Source organism: Squalius cephalus (assembly GCF_949319135.1).
Source record: "Squalius cephalus genome assembly, chromosome: 22".
NCBI lineage: Eukaryota > Metazoa > Chordata > Actinopteri > Cypriniformes > Leuciscidae > Squalius > Squalius cephalus.
In genome coordinates, this window is record NC_137143.1 from 22,169,522 (window position 1) to 22,191,776 (window position 22,255).

The 22,255-nt window shown below is 37.3% G+C and overlaps 2 protein-coding genes across 2 annotated transcripts; both read left to right on the forward strand.

Annotated features, from left to right (window-relative positions):
• The first annotated feature begins 970 nt into the window (after nucleotides 1-970).
• cyld2 (cylindromatosis (turban tumor syndrome) 2) lies at nucleotides 971-7,606 on the forward strand. The gene is made up of 13 exons (XM_079857924.1): nucleotides 971-1,471; nucleotides 1,848-1,974; nucleotides 2,240-2,484; nucleotides 2,576-2,738; nucleotides 2,840-2,972; nucleotides 3,073-3,180; nucleotides 3,351-3,430; nucleotides 3,553-3,619; nucleotides 4,573-4,705; nucleotides 4,807-4,915; nucleotides 5,037-5,155; nucleotides 5,270-5,474; nucleotides 7,029-7,606. The coding sequence occupies exons 1-13, from the start codon at nucleotides 1,049-1,051 to the stop codon at nucleotides 7,220-7,222; spliced, it is 2,106 nt and encodes a 701-aa protein (XP_079714050.1). The 5' UTR covers nucleotides 971-1,048; the 3' UTR covers nucleotides 7,223-7,606.
• A 1,801-nt stretch (nucleotides 7,607-9,407) lies between these two features.
• On the forward strand, nucleotides 9,408-22,139 carry top1a (DNA topoisomerase Ia). The gene is made up of 21 exons (XM_079856469.1): nucleotides 9,408-9,559; nucleotides 9,962-9,986; nucleotides 13,073-13,169; nucleotides 13,406-13,526; nucleotides 13,691-13,737; nucleotides 14,697-14,786; nucleotides 14,950-15,031; nucleotides 15,133-15,230; nucleotides 15,424-15,539; nucleotides 15,911-16,032; nucleotides 16,117-16,239; nucleotides 16,330-16,517; nucleotides 16,595-16,739; nucleotides 17,469-17,612; nucleotides 17,851-18,036; nucleotides 18,994-19,062; nucleotides 19,783-19,897; nucleotides 20,004-20,131; nucleotides 20,265-20,359; nucleotides 20,469-20,618; nucleotides 20,714-22,139. Exons 1-21 carry the CDS (start codon nucleotides 9,527-9,529, stop codon nucleotides 20,814-20,816), a joined length of 2,277 nt encoding a protein of 758 aa, XP_079712595.1. The 5' UTR covers nucleotides 9,408-9,526; the 3' UTR covers nucleotides 20,817-22,139.
• The last annotated feature ends 116 nt before the right edge of the window (nucleotides 22,140-22,255 follow it).

Genomic DNA, 22,255 nt, shown 5'->3' on the forward strand with positions numbered 1-22,255 from the left:
CTTTTAAAAAAGAATCCAAAGCAGGATGTTTCTCTTTAACTCCATTTATTTAGTCTCATTTTTGGGCAGTTTAAAAGATATTTCACCATGAACATGGATTGTAAGTCTGTTTTTTTCTACACTTCTGTATGCTTTCTTTTATTTTCAGTTAAATTAAGACATATACCTCCTAGTTTCTTTAACAGGACACAGACGGGGGCATTCACGTCCATCTCATATCTCCTTGCGTACTGAACCGAACTGACTTCTTAGCCTTTAAAATGACTAATACAAAGTTTTTGACGGTGAAAAGAACAAGTTACAAAACAAGTTCATCAAGTTAGTGTTCAGACATTCAAGGTCAGGTGCTTTCAACCAGAGTGCATGAATACAAAAGCATGCGCTTAAAGAACAGTGCAGACTTTTGAACATGTTAAATGGTGATTGTCTACAACACGTGAAAGTGCTCAAAATGTATTTTCTTTTTGATTGTCTTTAACTTAAGTGAACATTTGTAGTCTGGCTTGCCTAGACAGCATTTTTATCGAGTAGATCCCAAAAAGACACTTATACCCCAAATGTTAGGTAAATATTGTAATTTAGGAATAGATGTATGTATATTAGACTTGAGAATTGCCACATTATTATTGTAACCTAGTAAGGCAAATTAGTAGGCTATTAGAACACTATAAAATGTTATAGATTTTATAATTATTTACTTGGTCGTTGTGATAATGCAATCTCTGACATTTTGTCACATTGTTCTGTTTTCCTACATTTCTATATCTTCTCATAGAGATGTATAGAGATGGAACACTTTATATCTAGGATTATTAAAAATAATCTCTCACTAATCTGATAAGTGAATGCATTTATTAGCCTATATTAATAAACCAATGCATACCAAATCAATTAGTATTCCACTTTTTGTATTACCGATTTCCTGTCTGGCACAGATGGATATCTTAAAGTCACATGTCAGCAAATGAAATGCATGACATCACGACTGTAGATAACTAACTCCTCTGTCTTGATAAAGCGACCGCTGAACACACACTCATCATTTAACATGGAGTTGGACATGGAGCGACAGGAGCGCTACTTTATTGTAGTGAGGAGAACCAAGAAGGGTTTATCTCGCGGGTCAATTTTGCGCGCGGATGCGGAGACAGCAGCAGGAGATCTCATAGGAATGGTTTATGGAGGAGGTGGCAGTGCCAGGAGCAGTGGTTCGGTGAAGAAACAGGACACATACCCTCTCGCACGCCATCAAGCTCAGCTACTTTTGTTCGTTTCTCCTGCCAGCAAGAGACTGGAGCTCCTGTGCAACGTCCAGCTCTTCAGTGCAGTCTGTGACCTTACTCAGGATGATCTTGTTGTGGTCAAACACAAGAAGGATTTTCAACCATGCCTGGTCAAGAATCTGATTCAAATAGGCAAGAAGGACAAACCAGGAGTCTTACAAATGCTGGGATTTGAGCTGGAGTTAATGGTGAGGAAAGGCATCTTTTTGCTGCTGTGTTGTACCTATTTATTCATGCAAAGAAATGTGCTAAAATATTGAAATAGACTATTTAAGTAAGTTGTTTGAAATAAAATATTTTATTATTGTACATACAATTTTTATATACAATTTTGCATATAGAGGAAATGTCTGTCTATAGTTTTAATGGGAAAGTCCCTTATCAAAATCTGAATCAACATGACTGTAACATTACATAATCTAAACGTGCATTTTTCAGCTGTGACATAAGTGTCGACCTTTTGATCACATAGATAAAATACTTGAAATGCAAAGAAAACAGTCACGTGTAATGGCGTAAAGAATCCACTTGGATCTGTTGACATGCAGTTGAACTTTTTCACAGGACGCCGAGCAGGATATTTTGTCGAAGAAGACTGTCCCTCTTCCCTTCTTCAGTGCAGCTGACATTCTCCAGGTGGTTCCATCACATTCAAACACCAGGCAACCGCTGAGAATCAGCATCGATTTGGGTCAGTTACTCATCTTATTAGCCCTTAAAACGTTTCTAGGATATTGGATTGGGTACTTTTGTAGATTAAAAGAGAGATCCTATTGACTGCGGAAAAGATTGCTATCTTAAACTGGAAAGACTGTTCCGTCAGACTCAAAGCTTGAACAACTCATTGAACTAAATCATGCTGTATATCAAGATTTAATGGGGGCATTCATATGACTTGAGGAATGTCAGGTGATGATATCTGCAATAATATGATTTACATGTTATTCCCTTTTTAGGTTTGAACAGGAAAGCAGTGTCGCGCATAAATTCCATGCCAGCTCTTAACTTCCGCAATGCAAAAAAAGGAAGTATCTTCTCCAACAACGATGTGTCCAACTCCATTCAGGCCTTGTCCCATTATTCTTTGGAGGAGGGGTCCATGGCAGAGGCCATATCTTTGAATGGACTGACTGTATATGGGGTGATCAGATGGATTGGAGTTCCAGATGGAAAGAAAATTTACTGGGCAGGACTTGAGCTGGTGAGCATTTTTTCTCTCAGTACAGAGCATATGCTGATTATGTTGTGTTTTGTGCATGCAATTGATAAAAAAATCTCTCAAATTCTTTCAGGACAATGAAGCGAAGACTTGTTCGGATGGGACGTTTGGTACAAAACGGTATTTTACCTGTGAAGGAAGCAAAGCCTTGTTTGTGCCACTGACTAACTGCAAACCAGACAGTAGATTTCTGTTCATTCCAAATGAGATCCAGAAACCACTTGAACCTCCCTCAGGTGAGGCCTTTCATTCTGCTATATTATTCCACTTCTAGAAACTAAAGGCCTCAAGAATTGTTTGTGTTTTTTTTTTAAAAAGTGCCTTTTTTTCCTCTTAGTCCCACTCCTGGAAGATTTGGATGAAGATGTTCCCCCTGTTGCTGAGCAAGATGTTTTGTCTCATCTGGTGGGCAGAATGAAGGGGATCCAAGGTCACTTCAACTCTTGCTATTTAGATGCCACTCTCTTTAGGTAAGCCTCTTAAAAAACGCATGTTATGTCTGTTATTTCACGTTTCATTATTTTTGTTCGCATGTACTGATTCATTTTCTTTTATTCTCTGCTTTTACAGTCTCTTCACGTCATCCACAGCTTTCGGCAGAATGTTTAACAGATCAGCCGATAGTGAGGAAGGCATTTCACACATTTTAAGACGGGACATTGTGAACCGTTTACGCAGGTAAAAGCTCCCAAACCCCTTGATGTATGATAGTGTGATAGTACATATCAAAGCTAATGCACAGCCATATTTGTAGAGCTTGAGTAAACACTCATGCTCATGTGGGGATGTGTTTACAGTCATCAGGGTACTCACAGTTCATTTCATATGACCTCTGCCTCCCTTGACAGATCGGGCTTTGTTCCAGCAGAGAGTGTGATGAAGTTTCGTAAACAGTTGGGCTGCAAATCTTTTGCTACAGAGGAGAAAGGTATTACTTGTCCCATAGCGGCCATTTACTTTTTTGATGTAGAGCTGCAAGTTTTTCATCTATGGCTTAGAGGGAACGTTACTCTGATACTAAAATAAAATATCGTTACTGCTATCCTTCAGATCCAGAGGAGTTCATCACCCTACTATTAAAGCATGTTTTACACATAGAGCCATTTCTCAAAATCAGGTTTGTTTCAGTTGCACTGCTTGTCCATGACTGTAATTTTACTGCAATTACACAACCCTTGAATGAATATTTTTTGCACACAGGTTAAAAAGTATTTTTAATATGTATTTATTAAAACATTATAATATTATATTATTATGCTGTATTATATTCAATTATATAATGTTTTATTTTATTTATGTTTTTGAATGTATATATACACTATGGTTCAAAAGTTTGGGGTCAGTAAGTTTTTGAAAGAAATTAATACTTTTATTCAACAAGGATGCATTAAATTGATCAAAGTGGAAATACATTTGTAATGTTACAAAAGGTGTCTATTTGAAAATAAATGCTGTTCTTTTGAGCTTTGTATGCATCAAAGAATCCTTATAAAATGTATCATGGTTTCCACAAAAATATTAAACTGTATTCTTTCACAAATGGTCGCAGCAAGGATGAGATGAGCAGGATCTGTATGTTTTATTAAAATATAAAAAGAACAACTGTTATACACTGACGAGATGAACAGAATGAACTCAGGGTTTAAATACACATTACACAAGCAAACTAAATCAAAGAAACGAGACACAAACTAAATCAAACAAACACAGGAAACGTGCAAAAAAAAAACAGACAGAGACAGATATTTCCTTACAAAAAAGAAATGTTTCTTGAGCAGCAAATCAGCATATTAGAAAGATTTTTGAAGGATCATGTGATGCTGAAGACCTGGAGTAATGATGCTGAAAATTCAGCTTTGGCATCACAGGAATATTTGAATTTGAATTATAATAATATTATATCACAATATTGCATTTTTTACTGTATTTTTGATCAAATAAATGCAGCCTTGGTGAGATTAAGTGACTTTCAAAAACAAATTTCACTGACCAATCTCTTTCTAACGGTAGTGTACATTCTGTGTAAACGAGCTTAAACTGTACATTTTAACACCTGTGTGTTGTTTTTAGGTCACATGGAGAGTTGTCACAGGATGCCTATACGCATCAGATCATTGTAGAGAAGAATCAGCTGGGAGCCGTGCCTTCAGTTCAACAGCTGCTTGAGATGTCTTTAGTATCAAGTGATCTGAAGTTTGAAGAGGTTTGTTAATTTCTTAGACTTTTCCCCCATTTTCGCCAACTACCTAGTAGATATATTGCAAACAAAAGTATGCATTATTAATCAAACCTTTTTTATTTTAGATTCCATCTTGCCTAATAGTTCAGATGCCACGATTTGGTAAGAAGTTCAAGATGTTCCCTAAAATCATTCCCTCAACGGAGCTGGACATCACTGATGTCTTACATTGTTGTGAGTTTAACAAGCATGCTTCCAAATGAAATCTCCTCCTGATCATATTTGTTTAGTGGAAGCAGATATTGGACTGTTGCAGATACAATATCTCTCATGCTTCTCCTGTTTTCTCTGGCAGCTCCTCGGGAATGTTTTCTGTGTGGTCATCTAGCTGAATATGAGTGTGGCCAGTGCCTGACGGACCATAAGCTCCAGCCAGGCAAAATTAAGCAGTATTGCTCTACCTGCAACACACAGGTAGTGAACCTAATGCTAAAATCTTATTTATGTACTTTGTATTCCAACAGTTCTGTGATATAATGCATTTTGCATGCTTTTTTCAACTATCAAATATGTTTGCTCTTTCTACAGGTTCACACTCACACTTCCCGACAGGAACATACTCCTCACAAACTTACAGTTCCAGATCATCATCCAGAAGATGCATCAGTACAGAGGCACCAGATGCAACTATTTGCAGTTCTCTGTATAAACACCAGCCATTATGTGTCTTTTGTCAAATATGGGCCTGACCCACGGTCCTGGATCTTCTTTGACAGCATGGCTGACCGATGCGGTACGTCATATATGCTAGATTTCCAACATATTCAAATGTAGGTTGCGTTCGAAGCTATAAAATACTGCTTCTGCAGGCGACATACGGAAGTAGGAAGATAACCAGGCACGTCCGAACCCAATGATCATGTCACATCTTGTCTACTGAGATACCTTCATCTGATCGATTTTTGAAGGCAGATGGATAGATGTCGCTGCCTTTGATTTCCTACAATCCAGTAGCCTGGCTAACGTCAGACCTAGTCTCATTGAGACGTGGTCTGGGAACCACATTTTCATTTTCTCGTATTTGAGGCGTGGTTTACGAATGCCCAGAGCCGTTTATTGGGCGCTACGAATGTCTATCAAATGCGCCTGTACGTAGCTCATAGCCAATCGTTTCAATTATACCAGATGACGTATGTAGAGCGGCAGAAATTCGACGAGGAAGAAGACGAAATAAACTTGCGTTCTAAACTACTTAGAACACTATCTAAGGCTGCATCGAAAGGTAACTTCGCGTCTGCTGCCATGTTGGATCCATAGATATAAACAAACTGCTTCGGTGTGTCGCATAGACGTCGTCATCGTCTTGCTGCTCCCTCCCCGTTCTGTGATTGGTTCCCTTTTTGAGGGGAAAATCTGGTCCATGGTGTCCAGGCCTAGCAGCGGGAATAAAATCGCGCTGCGCTCAAGGCAGCATGGGGAAACCCAGGCTAACAATCCAGTGCATTCCATTCCATTAAAGTTAAGCTAAAAAATAGGGGAGTCTCTATTTACACCAAGTGCAAATAGCAGAGGCTATTTACATTAACTCCGCCCACCACTGTCTGATTGAGCCAGACAAAATAACAAAAGAACACCCCGCTGCATAACGTGATCAGTGGCGTGGAGAGTAAGGCAGGTGGCATTAGCTTTTGACAAGACGAACCCGAGTTTCCCATCGCATATCAGCTCAGAGAGGTGTTTATTTTAAACAAAAAATAAGGAAATATTCGAAAAAAGTGAAATTAAAGTGCTTAATCTGTATTTATTAGTGGGAATAAAGTGTTTAACAGGTAGGGTTAGGGTGACAAGTAATGTCACAATGAGGCAGCTTTCATTTATATGATTATACATTGATACTGTTTTATAATATACTACAGTACACGGAGGTGCAAATATTATCTGCCATAAGTATAAATAGCATCTAACAACTATTTACACTTAGTACAATTAGAATCAAACTACTATTTACACTTAGTGCACAGAAAATGCTGCTGTTTTCACTTGTCACTTTTGTTGCTATTTACATTTGGTGTAAATGGCATATAATTAATATTAATATTGTAGTAATTAAATATTCGCTTAGTTATCACCAAAGCTTTTGTTGTACATCATTAAATCGTTATGAAGTCTGTCTGAAATGAGTTTCGTGAGGTACCTTCATGCACAATCTCTCTATTTACGTCATTTGCACTGGATCACTTCACTAGTTTTCACTAACCCTCCATTACTGACCAGATAAACCCAGATAAAATGCTGACATAGGTGTTTGAATTTAGTTCATTCCTGACTGTCTTATTTTTATCCTTAGGTGATGATAACAATGGCTACAACATTCCCGTGATCAGGTCCTGCCCTGAGGTCGGAGACTTCCTTTGCCAGTCTGAAGAGGAGATCTCCACAGCAGATCTGAGTCAGTGCAGTGAGCTGGTGCACAGACTGCTGAGTGATTCATACATGTGTCTATATCAGAGAACAGACAATCACCCTCAGCTTCATCAATGAGCAGAGACATTTCTGATATCTTTGGACTACTGTGTCCTACTATATCTATTGTGTCATTGCGTCATGAGAGTTGACTCATGAAGGATACTGATTGTTCTTGTGATTTATAATGGAAGGTTATTTGTATATAAAATGGCTCCCAGCTGTACATTAAGACATTTTATCAGGCAGAGATATGCATTTATAAACAATCAACAATATCATTTGATTTAATATGACAAATAGTTCCAGGATGTCATATGAAGGTTCAGTATGATTGTTTTTTAAATATGATTTATTGTTAGATAATTTAAGTTTATTTGTACTTTATTAACATATTCTATTTTTATTGAAAATTATTAAAGTTGTAGGATGTTTATATTTGCATTAAAACATTGTTGTACCAATCTCACATGTCTGTATTCATTTTATCCATAGTATATATTATGTTATGCACAGTTTGAACTCTTTCTTAACATTTACTCTTTGGGTCATATTTGTATATTTTATGCTTCATTGTTTACAGGTAGGTTACAGAAACAAATTACCTAAAAAAATGAAGTAGAAAATATTAGGAATATATAAAACCTGGGAGAATTATGAGTATTGTTGGGATTTAATGTGTTGTAAGGTCTAGCTGAATAGAAGTAGGGGCGATGACGCCCTCTGATGGAAACACCAGCATCGACTCTCCGATAACGATGTTTACAAAGACTTTACCACGTTCTAAACTGTGACGTCTGATTCTTAAACGAATCGTTCTTTTGAATTGATTTGCCAAACAATTGAAACGAACTTTTGATTATATTATATCATAGCCTATTATATTATATTATATTATATTATATTATATTATATTATATTATATTATTGTAACATTAAAATATCGTTTCTGAAACAAACCAGGAAATATCATTATACTGAGTTTAAGTTTTAAAAATGAATAAAAACCAATGTACAAAAAACAGTTTGTTTTTAGGCCCAGTTGTTGCAGGATCCAGTCACACTTTATATTAAGTGGCCACTTTGTACTAACATTAATACCTGCAAGACTATGTGTTCACTAAGAACATGCTGTTCTGGAAAATGTCCAGATTTACTGCTAATGACTTTGAGGTTAGGGTTAGGGCTAGGGGTATTACAAATATTAATTACATGCATACTTTAAATGTTATTACCATGCACCAACATGTACATAATAAGTATATTGTATCAAATGGTTAAGTATTAAATAAGGCCATAAGTTGTGACCCAAAATTCTGTTACTGGTCATTGTCCTTTAAATAGTTAACTGTGAAAGCATAGCATATTTTAAGTTATAGCATACATTTATTATGACAGTTGCCTCACGAAGATCATAAATAAGACGTGGTTGTGAAATGCGAGTCTTCGCCTTTGTACATCTGTTGTCTGGACAGAGATAGGCCTACTGCCGGTTTAAGATAAATGTGGCCATTGATTTTTGTACAAACTGTATTTTCTATTCCCTAACACAAACCCTACCCGTAAACCTATACCCATCACAGAAAACTTTCTGCATTTTTACATTTTCAAAAAAATATAACTTATGTTCATTAACCCATTTCTCTCGTGGGGACCGCTGACCACCACAATGTTAGGTGAGCAGGTTTTGCTATACTTGTGGGGACATTTGGTCCTCACAACGCAATATAAACCTACACACACACACACACAATGCCATTCAACAATAAGAGTCACTGAAACAAATTCTTCTAAAATAACTGATTTGTTCAAATGACAACAACAACAAAAATCTACGAACACAACTTCTAAAGTCAGTGTATGGACATGCTAACTGTAAGAACTGTGAGTAATGTCGAGGCTGATGATTGAACTTGTTAAACCAATCAATGATGTGCCAAAAGTTTCTTGATGCCTTATTCTAGAGTTTAAAAGTATAATAGCTAGCCATGTGACAGTCAACTTCATTCCATCAGAGAAGGCTTTGTAGCTAGTATTTTGTTAATCAAATGTTAAAAATGTATTGTTTATTATTATTTTTACTATTATTATTAATGATAATAATAATTGTTTTAACAAGCCTCTCTTCACTTGGTACCACGTGGCTCTTACCACCATAGTAAATGAGGGGTGACGTCACAGAGTGGAGCTGTATGGGAGGAGCCAGGGACAGGAATAACGCCTTTTTTATCCTTTTAAACGCGTCTGACATGCGCAGTGCTTTGAATTTCGGGCTTGGTCTGTTACACAACTGTGTCTTTCTTCATTCTGCCCACAGCTCCTCGCCGGCATTTTACTTTAACAGGCTTTTAACTGTGTTATTTTATAATAAGACACATAGAAATGAGTGGGGACCATTCCCACAACGATTCCCAGGTAAAGTGTTTGTGATTTAACGTTGTCAGTTATTTTTTTTCTTTCTTGATGGTTTGTAGTCACTAGCTCGGCTGTTTAAATTCCATCCGCAGCGGCAGTTTTCCCCAAGCATGCTAAGCTAACAGGCACCAGAAGTCGGCTTTGAATGTAATAATTTTGTATTTTCAGCCCTTGCTATCTTCTGCCGCTTTTCTTACGTTAACGTCCACTAACAAATGCTTAATTTTGGGAATAAAAACTTTAAACAGTCCCCTGGCCTCCGCAGCGGTGGTGTTTAAACGCTGTTTTATGAACAGGCTTGTTAGCTTGTGCGCTAACTCCGACTAGCATCAAGTTGAAAGTTAGCAGCCTATTGACATGGCACGGTTTAACATTAACTTATACACCACTGTTTTTCCGCAGATCGAGTCGGGATCCAGATATAATGGTGAGTGGGACTTGTCTAATCACCACATTATGATAAAACACATACGTTTACACATTTAACGTGATCGCTCAGCAGCTTGCCTGACGACCAGTTAGTTTTAAGGACAGAAATGGCGTCCCAGAGACTAAGTCCCCTCTCGCTCTCTGACAAGCGCCTATTGTTCACATTGAGCCCTTCTAAATCGTATTTATACTGCTTTTAAATAAACGAAAAACGGCGATTTTGAAAGAGAAAGAGGTTTTTTGTCAGTTAATGTAGCTTGATCGTTTTTAGAGTTAGATAAATGGTCAAACGGGGCTTGTGAAAGTGAGGGTTTGGGGGTTGAGGACTTAGTCTCTGCGCCATTTTCTTTTTCTCTGTCTAGCGGTCTGAATGTAGTGAACGTTAAGTGCACATCGACATGATTATGGAGGAGAAGGTTGGAGAAACGTGTGTGACCTGTTTCGAATCATCGCACGAAAATAAGCACTCGACCTCAAATACACTTTAATTCGATGAGATCTCATGAAAAATGGACTTTACGATTTAAACATTAACTGTAATTATGCAGGTATTTAGTATCTATAAAACTCATCTTTTGTTATGGTGTACTGTATACTGCAATCTAATCTGCGTCAAATGAACAGTCACAACCAGATTTAATGAACTTAAATGAGCCAGTAGTGTAGGATTTCGTTTTTTTTTTTGTACCTAAACCTGATTTCACACAACTGTCATTGGTGATAGCCTATTAGTTTGGTCATGCAGGTTCAAAACATGGCCAGTCAGAGAGACTTTTTTTTTTTTTACTGACCTCTTTTTTTTTTTTAATTACCTCCAAAAGATCAGTGACTAATGAGAGTATTTCCTATTTCTATTCAGTTTAAAACTTTTTAGCATGACATGACAGGAAATTCCACTTAGGCACCAGACACTTGTTTCTTTTTGTGTTATGCAATGCATTATAAGGGTGCCAACAAGTGCTTATTTAATAGACAAAAATGAAAACTTCTGATTTTAATTATTTTCATATTTCTGACACAAACACGTAAATAATAATCAGGTTTGTTATGCACTTTATTTCACAGGGCATCACTAACATTTCTTCCACTGCCTATTATAAGTGCAATGATGTTAGTAGTTTAATGGTATCATTTTTATTTTTATCAAATATAATTCAAGTTTTCAAAACAATTTCAAAACAAAACTGCTGAACTTAGTCAGTCATCATGCATTTTGATTTTACTTTGATAACTAATTTTGTATTCCACTGGGAAATAATAGATGCAACAATGAGGGTGGGTAAAGGATTTCTGCCACAGCGTTTTATCCATTTTTTATTTTCATTTTCTGCAACTCACCTCAAATAAATGCTTTTTGAATATATTTTTCTTGCTACACTTAAATCCACACAGTCCATTCTTTGTGCATGATGCTTCTGTAATCAGTTTTGCTCTCCACTATAAGAGCATTTAGGATGTTTAACTGATGGCTGTGTTGATGCACGAGCTGCCTGTTTATACCATTCCATTGAGCGTCCACCAAGTGCTTGTCAGGGTTTGGGGATATATTAAAAAGCCATGCTCAGCCTTGGAAACAATCAAATGAGACCATAATATATTCAATAAAACAGTGACACGATGTGTAGAATTTCTTTCTTTTTTTCAAATTTTGTGTGTCTGCCCATACTTTACTACATTTGCATGCATGAGATGTACCATAAACAATGATATATATCTGGCATCATAGTGGCAACTTTTTGAAATCACACATAAGGAATGTGTGTTGAATCATCAATCTTAAAAAATATATGTAGGGACTGTTTTTGCATTGGCCTAGCATGCACTAAATCTAATTGTCATTTTAGTATATGCAGCTTTTCTTTTGCGTTTCCTTTGTTTGGTTCGCTCAATGCATTCACTTTAGTCAAAAGGCTTATTTCAGACTTCATTACTGACTGTGGATTTGCTTTTTGTAATGAAGCTTCAGCATGTAACAATTCTGCTGACAATGAACTTGTCCACTAGAGGGAACAGTTCACAAATAAGTTCTCCCACAGTCCCAGATGTGCATGTTTTGCTGAAGGGCAAAATGGACATGGTGAATGGTTGGCCCATAGTGAGTGTTTTTAAAACATGTAATTAGCACAAGGCTAAAATGTAACCCCACACTTATAGATGAATAATATGCCTGAACAGGAGTTCTAGTGAGAATGCATATCTAGAGGTAGAGGAAGGTTTGTCGCATTTGGTAATGCGCTCATGCGTACTGTAGAAGATAAAGGATTTGATTTCACGTCCTAACTGAGCACTCCTGTCCCTCTTAATGCTTGAATGCACCCTACTGTAACATGAGGTTCATTGTTTCTCTGTGCTCTTAAAGGATGACATTTAAGTTTGTTTGGATTCTGAAGCCTCGTATAATTCCCGTTCTTTCTTTTGGTCCTCGCGATAGAAAGGGAGATCGTTTTGCTTTTGCCTTTTGGGAAGCCTGTTACAAAACACCTCCAGCTTTCTCACTGTCCGATACAGTGTCAGTAGGATAATGCCTGGCTCTCTTGTTGTTACCCAATCCAGCCTACCAACCTACACATTTCCTAAAGCAATAGTCCTCTCAAAGTAAACAGTCTTAGCTGAACCCTGCGAAGAATGGCGTGTCTATAAACACCATGCATAGCTGAGAGTGAAAACTGGACACTTCACCTCAAGAGGTAAAGTGCCAAAATCTACAAGGTGTGATTAATGTGTCTGCAGTAGGTCAGCAAGGACAACCCAAAATGTGTCATGATGTACTTATTTCAAACCAGTTGTCTGTAAATGGTCTTCAGCATTTGACCATTCTCAAATGGATTTCTCATTTAGGTGTGAGCAAAATTATCCGACATGGTGGTTGCAGGTTATTCTTTGCCTTGTTTTTGTTTGTGAACACCTAAAGCACCAGAAAAATGTCAATGTAGAGGACTGTTTGATTTGAATTCTTTTGAACACTTTCTAACCCCCAGTTTTGCTTTTGAATCTGTCTTTCCTGTTCCAGGGACATACTTTTGTTGCCAGGTGTTCGTGGCCTTTTGAATGTGCTACATAATTTCTTAATTTCTTTGTTGGCAGATTCTCACAAACACAAAGATAAATACAAGGACAAAGAACACAGACACAAGGACCACAAGAAAGACAAAGAACGTGAGAAATCAAAGTACAGCAACAGGTATGACGTCACTTTTATTCTACATTAGATATATAGGTGGTTTATAGCCCAGTTTGCTCTTTATGGAGTGTGTTTGATAAGCAGGGCGTGGCCTTTAGTGTTCAGACCACAGGAAGGAATGTTGGCTTTACTGCAACTTCCTTTGTAAACACTATCATCTATTTGGAGCTGATTTTGTTGATGGACCAGACCATTGTGGCAATTAGATCACGACATGTTTTATTGCATTTTGGCAGCGAACACAGGGACTCCTCGGATAAAAAGCACAGAGATAAAGATAAAGAGAGGCTGAAACTCAAAGATGGATCCTCAGACAAGCAGAAGGACAAACACAAAGAGAAGAAAAAGGAGGAACGGGTGGGCAGAATCCTCTAACTTTTACATCGCAGCATTTTTATCTGACCTGAATCCTCTGGCTATGGAGGAGCTGTAAATAGTCTTTTGTGATTCACACAATTTTGAATGCTTTTATTGACCGCTTTCTCTCTCTTTTTTTTATCCTCTGTTTTTTTCCTCAAAAGTCTTTTGATGGCAAGCCCAAAAAAGAGAGGGAGAATGGATTTGCAAGGTGAGTGAGAATCCTAAATCTGACGTAAATGATGCAACTGTAGCCATAAGAGTAGATGGTCATTTTAAAGTGGTCATCATATCACAACTTTTTTTCTTTCTCCACTACTTTGACATGACTGGTTCAGAAAAGTTTGTACTAAAATAAGCCCCACAAAACAACCCTCTACAATGCGAGTAAATTACTCGCATATGCGACTAAATCTTCACAAGCTTCAAATCTTCTAGTAGTAGTGTTATCTTAATATCCTAAGTCCTGAGTCCTAAGTTTAGTTAAAATGACAAATATGCATTCATGCATGGTTACCACATTTTAGTTCTAATTACTAAAGTTTTATCATTAAATAGAACTTGATTATCATATCATAATATAATGCTTGATTGACTGATGTTAAGTGTACGTTGATATAATTAAAAAGCCGTGCCTTTTTTCAAAGATAAGTTGATTTGGTGGAATTGTATATATTATATTAGTGTGTTTATATATTAGTATATATTGTGTATATATATATATTTAGTTAGTTTATAATACCAGTCTGGCGAGTAAACTAAAACATTTTCCAGCCAATGGCGATTCTACTGCCAAGGTGTGCGTAAAGGGTTGCAAAAGATCCTACTTAAATGATCAGCAATCTTGGTATACATAAACTTCATCTGCCAATATTGGGACTTATTCAGCTGCTACATACACCAGTGTTGGCAAACTTTTTAGACCGTATTATTACTCGTGAACTTCTGTTTTGTATAATAGTATCTATACTGCTTCCTCTGAACACTGAGTTTTGTTTATCTTAAAAGATTAAAGAAAATTGTTTCCTCATATGATCCCTTTAAGCCCAATGGCATGGTTGTAATCACATAATTCAAAACATGAATTTATCTTGAGACAATTTAAATGGGTTCTCAGTTTTGATCACTTGAGCAAGAAAACAAATAATGAGTGTCTCATCCTTTATACAGCCCTTTAATTAAGTCTGAACCCGAGAATGACGACTTCTACCTCTCTCCTAAACACGAGAAGTCTCTGAAGAGAGAACGCGATGATGACGAGTAAGTGTTCGCAGGCCATTTTAAACTAACTGTAATCACAAATACATTGATTCTTTGTTTATAACATTAAGCTTTTGAGCAAATATGAAGTGATTATATGGTAACAAAGGTGTTGGGTGCCAGACCATTTAAATTAAAAAAAATGTTTTAATTATTCCTTCAGTGCTGAGTTCAAGCCCAAAAAGATTAAAACCGAGGATGACAGAAGTGAAAAGAAGGCAAAGAAACGGAAACAGGTAGAAGAGGTATGTTTAAGGCGTTGGCTTATCTCTCCAAGTTAGACTTTCCAAGAATGTTTTTATTTTATTTTTAACATTGATAATTTGAATCTTCTGTTTTGCCATAGGACATAAAGCCCAAAAAGAAGACAAAAGACAAGAAAGGAGAAGTTGCCACAGATGGCAAGAAAAAAGCAAAAAAGGAGCCAGAAGATAAGTGGAAATGGTTAGTCTCACATCCTCTCATGGTCAAGTAATTGTAGTCTGACTCCCCATCTTGAGTCTGTTTTGACTTTATTCTGAGATATGGTGCAGATCACAAATGTCCTTGTTCCGGCACTTTGCAGGGCCATTGTGGTTGACTGTATTGGGATGTTGGTTTACTACCTTCCATTTATGTGTTTTTTCATACCATTTAGGTGGGAGGAAGAGAGGTACACAGATGGCGTGAAATGGAAATTTTTGGAACACAAAGGACCCGTCTTTGCACCTCCATATGACCCTATTCCCAGCAATGTCAAGTTCTATTATGACGGTACGTACTTATGACGGTCTTTTAACGACTCAATGGCAGTGTGTGAGGTGGGTAGACCATCCTGTTCTGGAGTTATTCTAATTGGATGGCCATCAAAACTGTCGGAGTAGCAGATGTTGGATTGTGTAAATTTCAAATGTTTTAAACAACTCTGTTCCTTTGAGTTTGGGTGGAGTCTTTAGCAATATACTAATGGAACAAAATCACAGTGTGTGTTCAAAAGTTCTTTACAATGGATATCTTCAGTAATTGGCTTTGTATTAGAAAGGTTCAGACGCTGAGGCTTTAGTAACATTGAATGATCTTGATGAAAAGATGGATTTAGCTCTTTTTGCAGCTGTCCTGATCCTGCTTTTATGGTCTGTCACCAGGTAAACATATGAAACTCAGCCCTGAGGCAGAGGAGGTGGCCACCTTCTTTGCAAAAATGTTGGACCATGAGTACACCACCAAGGATATATTTCGGAAAAACTTCTTTAAAGATTGGAGGAAGGTAATGTTGCCATGGTGTCATCCTCCCTTCTTGCTTTTTAAAAGGTGTGACTTTTATTAATCTTGCATGATCTTGTCATTTTAGGAAATGACGTCTGAAGAAAAATCCAAAATCACAGATCTGAATAAGTGTGACTTTTCTGAAATGAGCGAATATTTCAAAGCTCAATCCGAAGCCAGGAAGGCCATGACTAAAGAAGAGAAACTGGTAAAATGAAACATCAAAATACCAAAGTAATTGTTGGTAAAATATCGGGGTGTTTTGTCTCGATTCAAACGTTCTTTTTTCCGCCTAAAGAAAATCAAAGAGGAGAATGAGCGCCTTCTGCAGGAGTATGGCTTCTGTGTTATGGACAATCACAAAGAGCGCATTGCCAACTTCCGTATTGAGCCTCCAGGCTTGTTCCGTGGCAGAGGTGACCATCCCAAAATGGGCATGCTGAAGCGTCGTATCCGACCTGAGGACATTATCGTTAACTGCAGCAAGTAAGGAGCATTCATCACAGTGCAACATCAGCCCATCTGCTGAGATTTTTTTTGTAATCCTATGCTTCTCATTGTAGGGACTCAAAACATCCTAAACCACCTCCCGGGACGAAGTGGAAGGAGGTGCGTCATGACAACAAGGTGACGTGGCTGGTGTCCTGGACTGAGAATATTCAAGGCTCTATCAAATACATCATGCTGAACCCCAGTTCAAGAATTAAGGTAAATTATAACAGGCATCTCACTTGAATAGAATTAGGTTTTCAGTAGCACTGACTTTGGTTTGTCCTATACATTTCAAAATGTATATTATACATTCAGATGTACACTACCGTTGAAAATTTTGCTGTATGATTTAAAAAAAATTACGTTTTGGAAAGAATTTTCTTATGCTCGCCACGTCCACATTTATTTGCTTGAAAAAAGATCAAGATCAAGCCATTACTCCAGTAATCAGTGCCACATGATCCTACAAGTAACATTTCTTTCCAATGTAGAAAACTGTTGTGCTGCATATTATTTTTATGGAAACTTTTTTTTTTTCTGAATTTTTGAATTGAAAAGAATATTCAGAAAAGGCAGAACAGTATTTTTTTTATGGAGCTCTTTTGAAAAAAATTACATCTTCACTACTGCTTATCAATTTAATGCATCCTTGCTGAAATGTAAGTAAGGTTTTCAGTATGAATTTCCTTTTAAAAAAAAACAAAACAAAAAAAAAACCTTAGTGATCCCAAACTTTATAATCAGTGGTATAATCAGCCTTTTTTTAAATTTGTTTAGATTGAAATTTCAGAATCGAATATTTTAGGTTGGTTTTATTTTTAAATAGACAAAATGGCGTAGATTTCAGCCATTTTAAATATCAGACATAATGTGAAAGTATTTATTGACTTATATGAATTGTCGGATTATAATATCAGTGCGTCCCTTGTGTTGTATTTATTGCAGGGAGAGAAGGATTGGCAGAAATATGAAACAGCCCGTCGGTTGAAAAAGTGTGTGGAGCGAATCCGTTCGCAATACCGCGAAGACTGGAAATCAAAAGAGATGAGGATCAGACAACGTGCTGTTGCTCTTTACTTCATTGACAAGGTTTGCATTGCTTAGATCAATGTAACATCCTTCACTTCAAGCTCATGACCCTGAAAGCATGTGATGAATAGGTTCATTTAGATGTACTCTGTACCAAATGCTTTAAGAGCTTTTATATTTAAAAAAAGATTGCCCATGGTTGTACATTTTAATGCGAGGTTTGTAATATCTTTTTGAGCTAAAAGCAGAAGTTGAAAAGCAGAACTGTTCTACCTTTCCTTTTTTCTATGTGCTGTAGCTGGCTCTGAGAGCAGGTAATGAAAAGGAGGAAGGAGAGACCGCTGACACAGTGGGCTGCTGCTCACTTAGAGTGGAACATCTATCTCTCCATCAAGAGATGGACGGCCAGGAGTTTGTCGTGGAGTTTGACTTCCTCGGTAAAGACTCCATTAGATACTACAACAAAGTCCCTGTTGAGAAGAGGGTAGGTGTTTTTTTTATTTTTATTTATTTATTTTCTCTCTCGTTCTTCTCGCTATTACATTTTCTACATTCCGAACAATGCTTCAAGGCATCATAGGTACACATCTGAAGGCAAATTTTAGGTGAACCATAAGGCAGCTTCACATGTATCCTTCACATATAAAGTGAGCTTTTTGTACCCTACAAGAATCAATCTATCTATCCTAAAGGTTGATTTATAAGTTCTTGAAAAGATTATGCAGAGGCTCTTTTGTGGTGTGCAGTTTGCTGATGTAGGGTGTTCCAAAGCAGTCACTTGTAAGGGTTTTTCAGTTAGGATGCTGCCTGAGGCATCTCATTAGGTTTTTGGTACTCAGCTAATAGATCCAAAACTCTGCAGCCTGTGTCCTTACACCAAAAAGTCCACTCGTATAATTCTTCAGCAACTTCACCGGTTACTAAACGCATGCAATAACGTTCTAATTACAGCTTTTAATGCTCGTCATGGGATATTGAACTGAATTGATTCATTTTTATGCCGTTGTGCACTCTTTGAACCTCCGTTGCCAAGATATTAACTAAGTTTTGATTGTCCTTCATGGGCATTAGATGCTTCTAGGTGCCTATATACTTGGGAGTGCTTTTCTTCAGCATCTGTGAAGTTTTGTCCCCCCATATTTGAATTGTTAAACCAATGTTGATTTCTTCTCATACTGCAGTCAACGATTCATGCCAGTTGCTCTTTCCAATCCACTTTTTTTGTATTTTGTTGTCTAACAAAAAAAAAAAAAAAAACTTTTGACAGTCTTTTGTACATCGCAAGTGTCCTTGGGTTTGTGAAAGGCGCTTTAGAAATCAAATGTGTGCTTCACCAATTTACTGTGCCATGTTCAAATGAAAACTCCTTAACTGAGTGCTATTGATTAGCAGTTGTGTGTTGGTTCTGCCTTTTGTGAAAATCCCATTTAAAATGTTACAGGTTTTCAAAAATCTCCAGCTGTTCATGGAGGACAAGGAGCCGGAGGATGATCTCTTCGATCGTCTCAATGTAAGCGGCCTTTTTCATCAGTCTGTTTATTGTTTAGAATACCAAGTAAAATGCTTATGCTAAATGCATCAAATTAAAGGTTTAGTTCACCCAAAAATGAAAATTGTCAATGTTGTTCCAACCCCGTAAGACTTTCGTTCATCTTCGGAACACAAATTAAGATTTTTCTGATGAAATCTGAGAGCTGTCTCACTCCTTCATAGCCTGCTAGGTAATCTAGATATCTAGGTAATCGATATCCAGAAAAGTTAGTAAAGACATCGTTAAAATAGTCTAAGTGACTACAGTGGCTCAACCTTAAATTTATCAAGCGACGAGAATACTTTTTGTGTGCAAAAATAATGACTTTATTCAACTATTCATTTTCTTCTGTGTGAATAAAAATGGTTAAAGTCATTATTTTTGTGCACAGAAAGTATTCTCGTCACTTGATAAACTTAAGGTTGAGCCACTTGGACTATTTTAACAATGTTTTTACTAACTTTTCTGGGATGGCAGATATAGATTGCCTAGCAGCCTATGAAGGAGTGAGACAGCTCTCAGATTTCATCAAAAATATCTTGATTTGTGTTCCGAAGATGAACGAATGTCTGACGGGGTTGGAACAACACGAGGGTGAGTAATTACTGACAGAATTTTCATTTTTGTGTGAACCCTTCTTAAACCTTAACCCTTTAAGACCAACATCCTCAATTGTAAAATGACTTTCCTCTATTGCAGACATCGATTTTGAACAAGCATCTTCAGGAGTTGATGGATGGCCTTACGGCTAAAGTGTTCCGTACTTACAACGCCTCCATCACACTGCAGCAGCAGCTGAGCGAACTCACAAACTGTAAGTTCCATTCACTGTAGATAAAGAATTAGATTGGGGTGAGTTACCAGAAATGGAGTCCGTTATGTACAAGATGTGACTTAAGTTTATTATTAATTGTTTTTAGCGGAAGAAAATGTTCCTGCGAAAATCCTCTCCTACAATCGGGCCAACCGAGCAGTAGCCATCCTGTGTAACCACCAGAGGGCACCACCCAAGACGTTTGAGAAGTCCATGCAAAATCTTCAGACAAAGGTATGAGACGTTTGTGACCTTGTCCTCGTTGTCTTTAGGCTGGTATTTTTCTGGTATTTTTTTTGTTAGTGCAGGGTCTGTTGGACCATCTAAATGTTTGCCTTTCCTGCATTCACTTGTTCATTAAAACCAGATTGACGCAAAGAAGGAACAGCTTGCTGATGCTAAAAGAGAACTGAAAAGTGCCAAGGCTGACGCCAAAGTACGCAGAGATGAGAAATCCAAGAAGTGAGTGTCAAAATATTTGCTTGAAGGGCGCCCAACTGAATTTGGCCCCTCTTTGTGCGTTTGTATGTGATTGTATGCTGCTTTAATGTTGATGGTTTTGGCAACCCAGGGCCGTGGAGACCAAGAAGAAAGCCGTGCAGAGGGTCGAGGAGCAGCTGATGAAGCTGGAGGTACAAGCCACTGACCGGGAGGAAAACAAGCAGATTGCCCTGGGTACCTCCAAGCTCAACTACCTGGACCCACGCATCTCAGTAGCTTGGTGAGATGACGTTTTCGTAGGTTGTGCAGTAAAAGTCTTGAGGATTTATGCCCCTTTTTAATTTTGACATCTTGTTTCTTTTTATTTCCTTCCAGGTGCAAGAAGTTTGATATCCCCATAGAAAAGATCTACAACAAAACTCAGCGTGAGAAATTTGCCTGGGCTATTGACATGGCTGAAAAAGACTTTGAATTTTAAGTCCTCTTTGCGATTTTACTTTTCCCTCCACCCCATTCTTTTTTTTTTTTTTTTAAATAATTCTTTTAGTGATTTCCAGCAGGATGTGAAACGAGCATAGTGTCGAGAGGAGGCCTAAATGCCATGATTTGGGTGACTGATTTTTATTTTATTTTTTTTAGGCTGTGACCTGTAATCTTGTAGGTTTTATTGGGTCGTTCTTTTAAGAATGAAGTATGGAGAGTCTGTATGCAAGGTTGCATGGTCTTTAAGCCATGAACTGGAAAATCAGTGGCTGACCTATTGAACACTTTTACTGTCTCACTCCCCTTCCATCTCTGGACAAAGGGGCCCAAGGATGTCTGAACTATGAACTTGCGTGGTCCGATAGCTACTGTATTCAACTACAAATTGCTTTGTGGATCATTTCATTTTTAGTTTTGCTGTATTTTTAGCCCTCCTGTATTAATAATGAATTCTATATTTTAATAGAAGATTAAAAAAAAAAAAATCAAAGAATTGCTTAAGTACACCCACACGCCTTTTTAGGAGAAGAAATGTGTACACCAGGTGTGATATTTTATGGGAAATATGACCATGTAAAGCTGTGTGTTTGAGTGAGTGTTACATGAACTGTTCACTTTTAAACTGGAGTTGGAACTCTTGTGTAAACTATATCCAGACCACAAAGTAGGATGCTTGGATGAGCTACAGGGGATTACAGCTTCAACTATTATTTCCTTAAACATGCAGAATGTGAATTGCTCTTGTTTTTTTGTTTTTTAACAGCGTATATATCAGGGTCTTGTTTCCGGTGTAAATGTGAACCAATTTACCCATCCCCCCTCCCACCCCCCACACACACCTTTTTGTCTCCAGTATCCTACAGATTGTCTTCATGGCTTTGAGTCTCCATCTGGTTTTAACTTAATGTGTAATGACTGTTTCCATAAGATAAAAAAAAGAAAAAAACCTGTATCTGTTACTTGAAGATATCACTATTAGGATGTATTATTTCAGGGTATGGCAAAAGGGTTTTTGTTTTTTTTGCTGAAGGGTATGTGAGGGAAATCAACTTTGCCAAAAACAAAAGTCTGTGTTCTGATTTTAATCTGTTTTATTTTGTAATTGTTTTAAGATTTAAGGATAGACTTATTTTAACATTAACTTGAACAGAATCTTTATTTCGTTTTCCACTCCAGTCTGGAAAGAAATGTTAGTGAGAGCCATGTAACTTTTCCCAACTTATCAAGCTCATGCCATAACCTCTGATCATGTTTTTTTTGTTTGTTTTTTTGTTTTGCTCATTTGTAGGTTATTTAAAAATAAAACCCTACAACATGATTTATACGTGGTTTTCAAAGAAACTCGCTTGGTTTTAGCTTTTTAAAATCTCCTCTGAAATCTGAACATTGTTTCATCGACGGGTAAGATCTTGCGAGAACTCGATGCTTTAAGAT

Coding starts and splice junctions, on each gene's coding strand:
- cyld2 (XM_079857924.1), top strand. CDS start 1,049: ATGGAGTTGGACATGGAGCGACAGGAGCGCTACTTTATTGTAGTGAGG. Junction 3,181..3,350: donor ATTGTGAACCGTTTACGCAG/GTAAAAGCTCCC, acceptor CTCCCTTGACAG/ATCGGGCTTTGTTCCAGCAG. Junction 5,475..7,028: donor CAGCATGGCTGACCGATGCG/GTACGTCATATA, acceptor TTTTATCCTTAG/GTGATGATAACAATGGCTAC.
- top1a (XM_079856469.1), top strand. CDS start 9,527: ATGAGTGGGGACCATTCCCACAACGATTCCCAG. Junction 16,033..16,116: donor TCTTTAAAGATTGGAGGAAG/GTAATGTTGCCA, acceptor TTGTCATTTTAG/GAAATGACGTCTGAAGAAAA. Junction 20,619..20,713: donor CCACGCATCTCAGTAGCTTG/GTGAGATGACGT, acceptor ATTTCCTTCCAG/GTGCAAGAAGTTTGATATCC.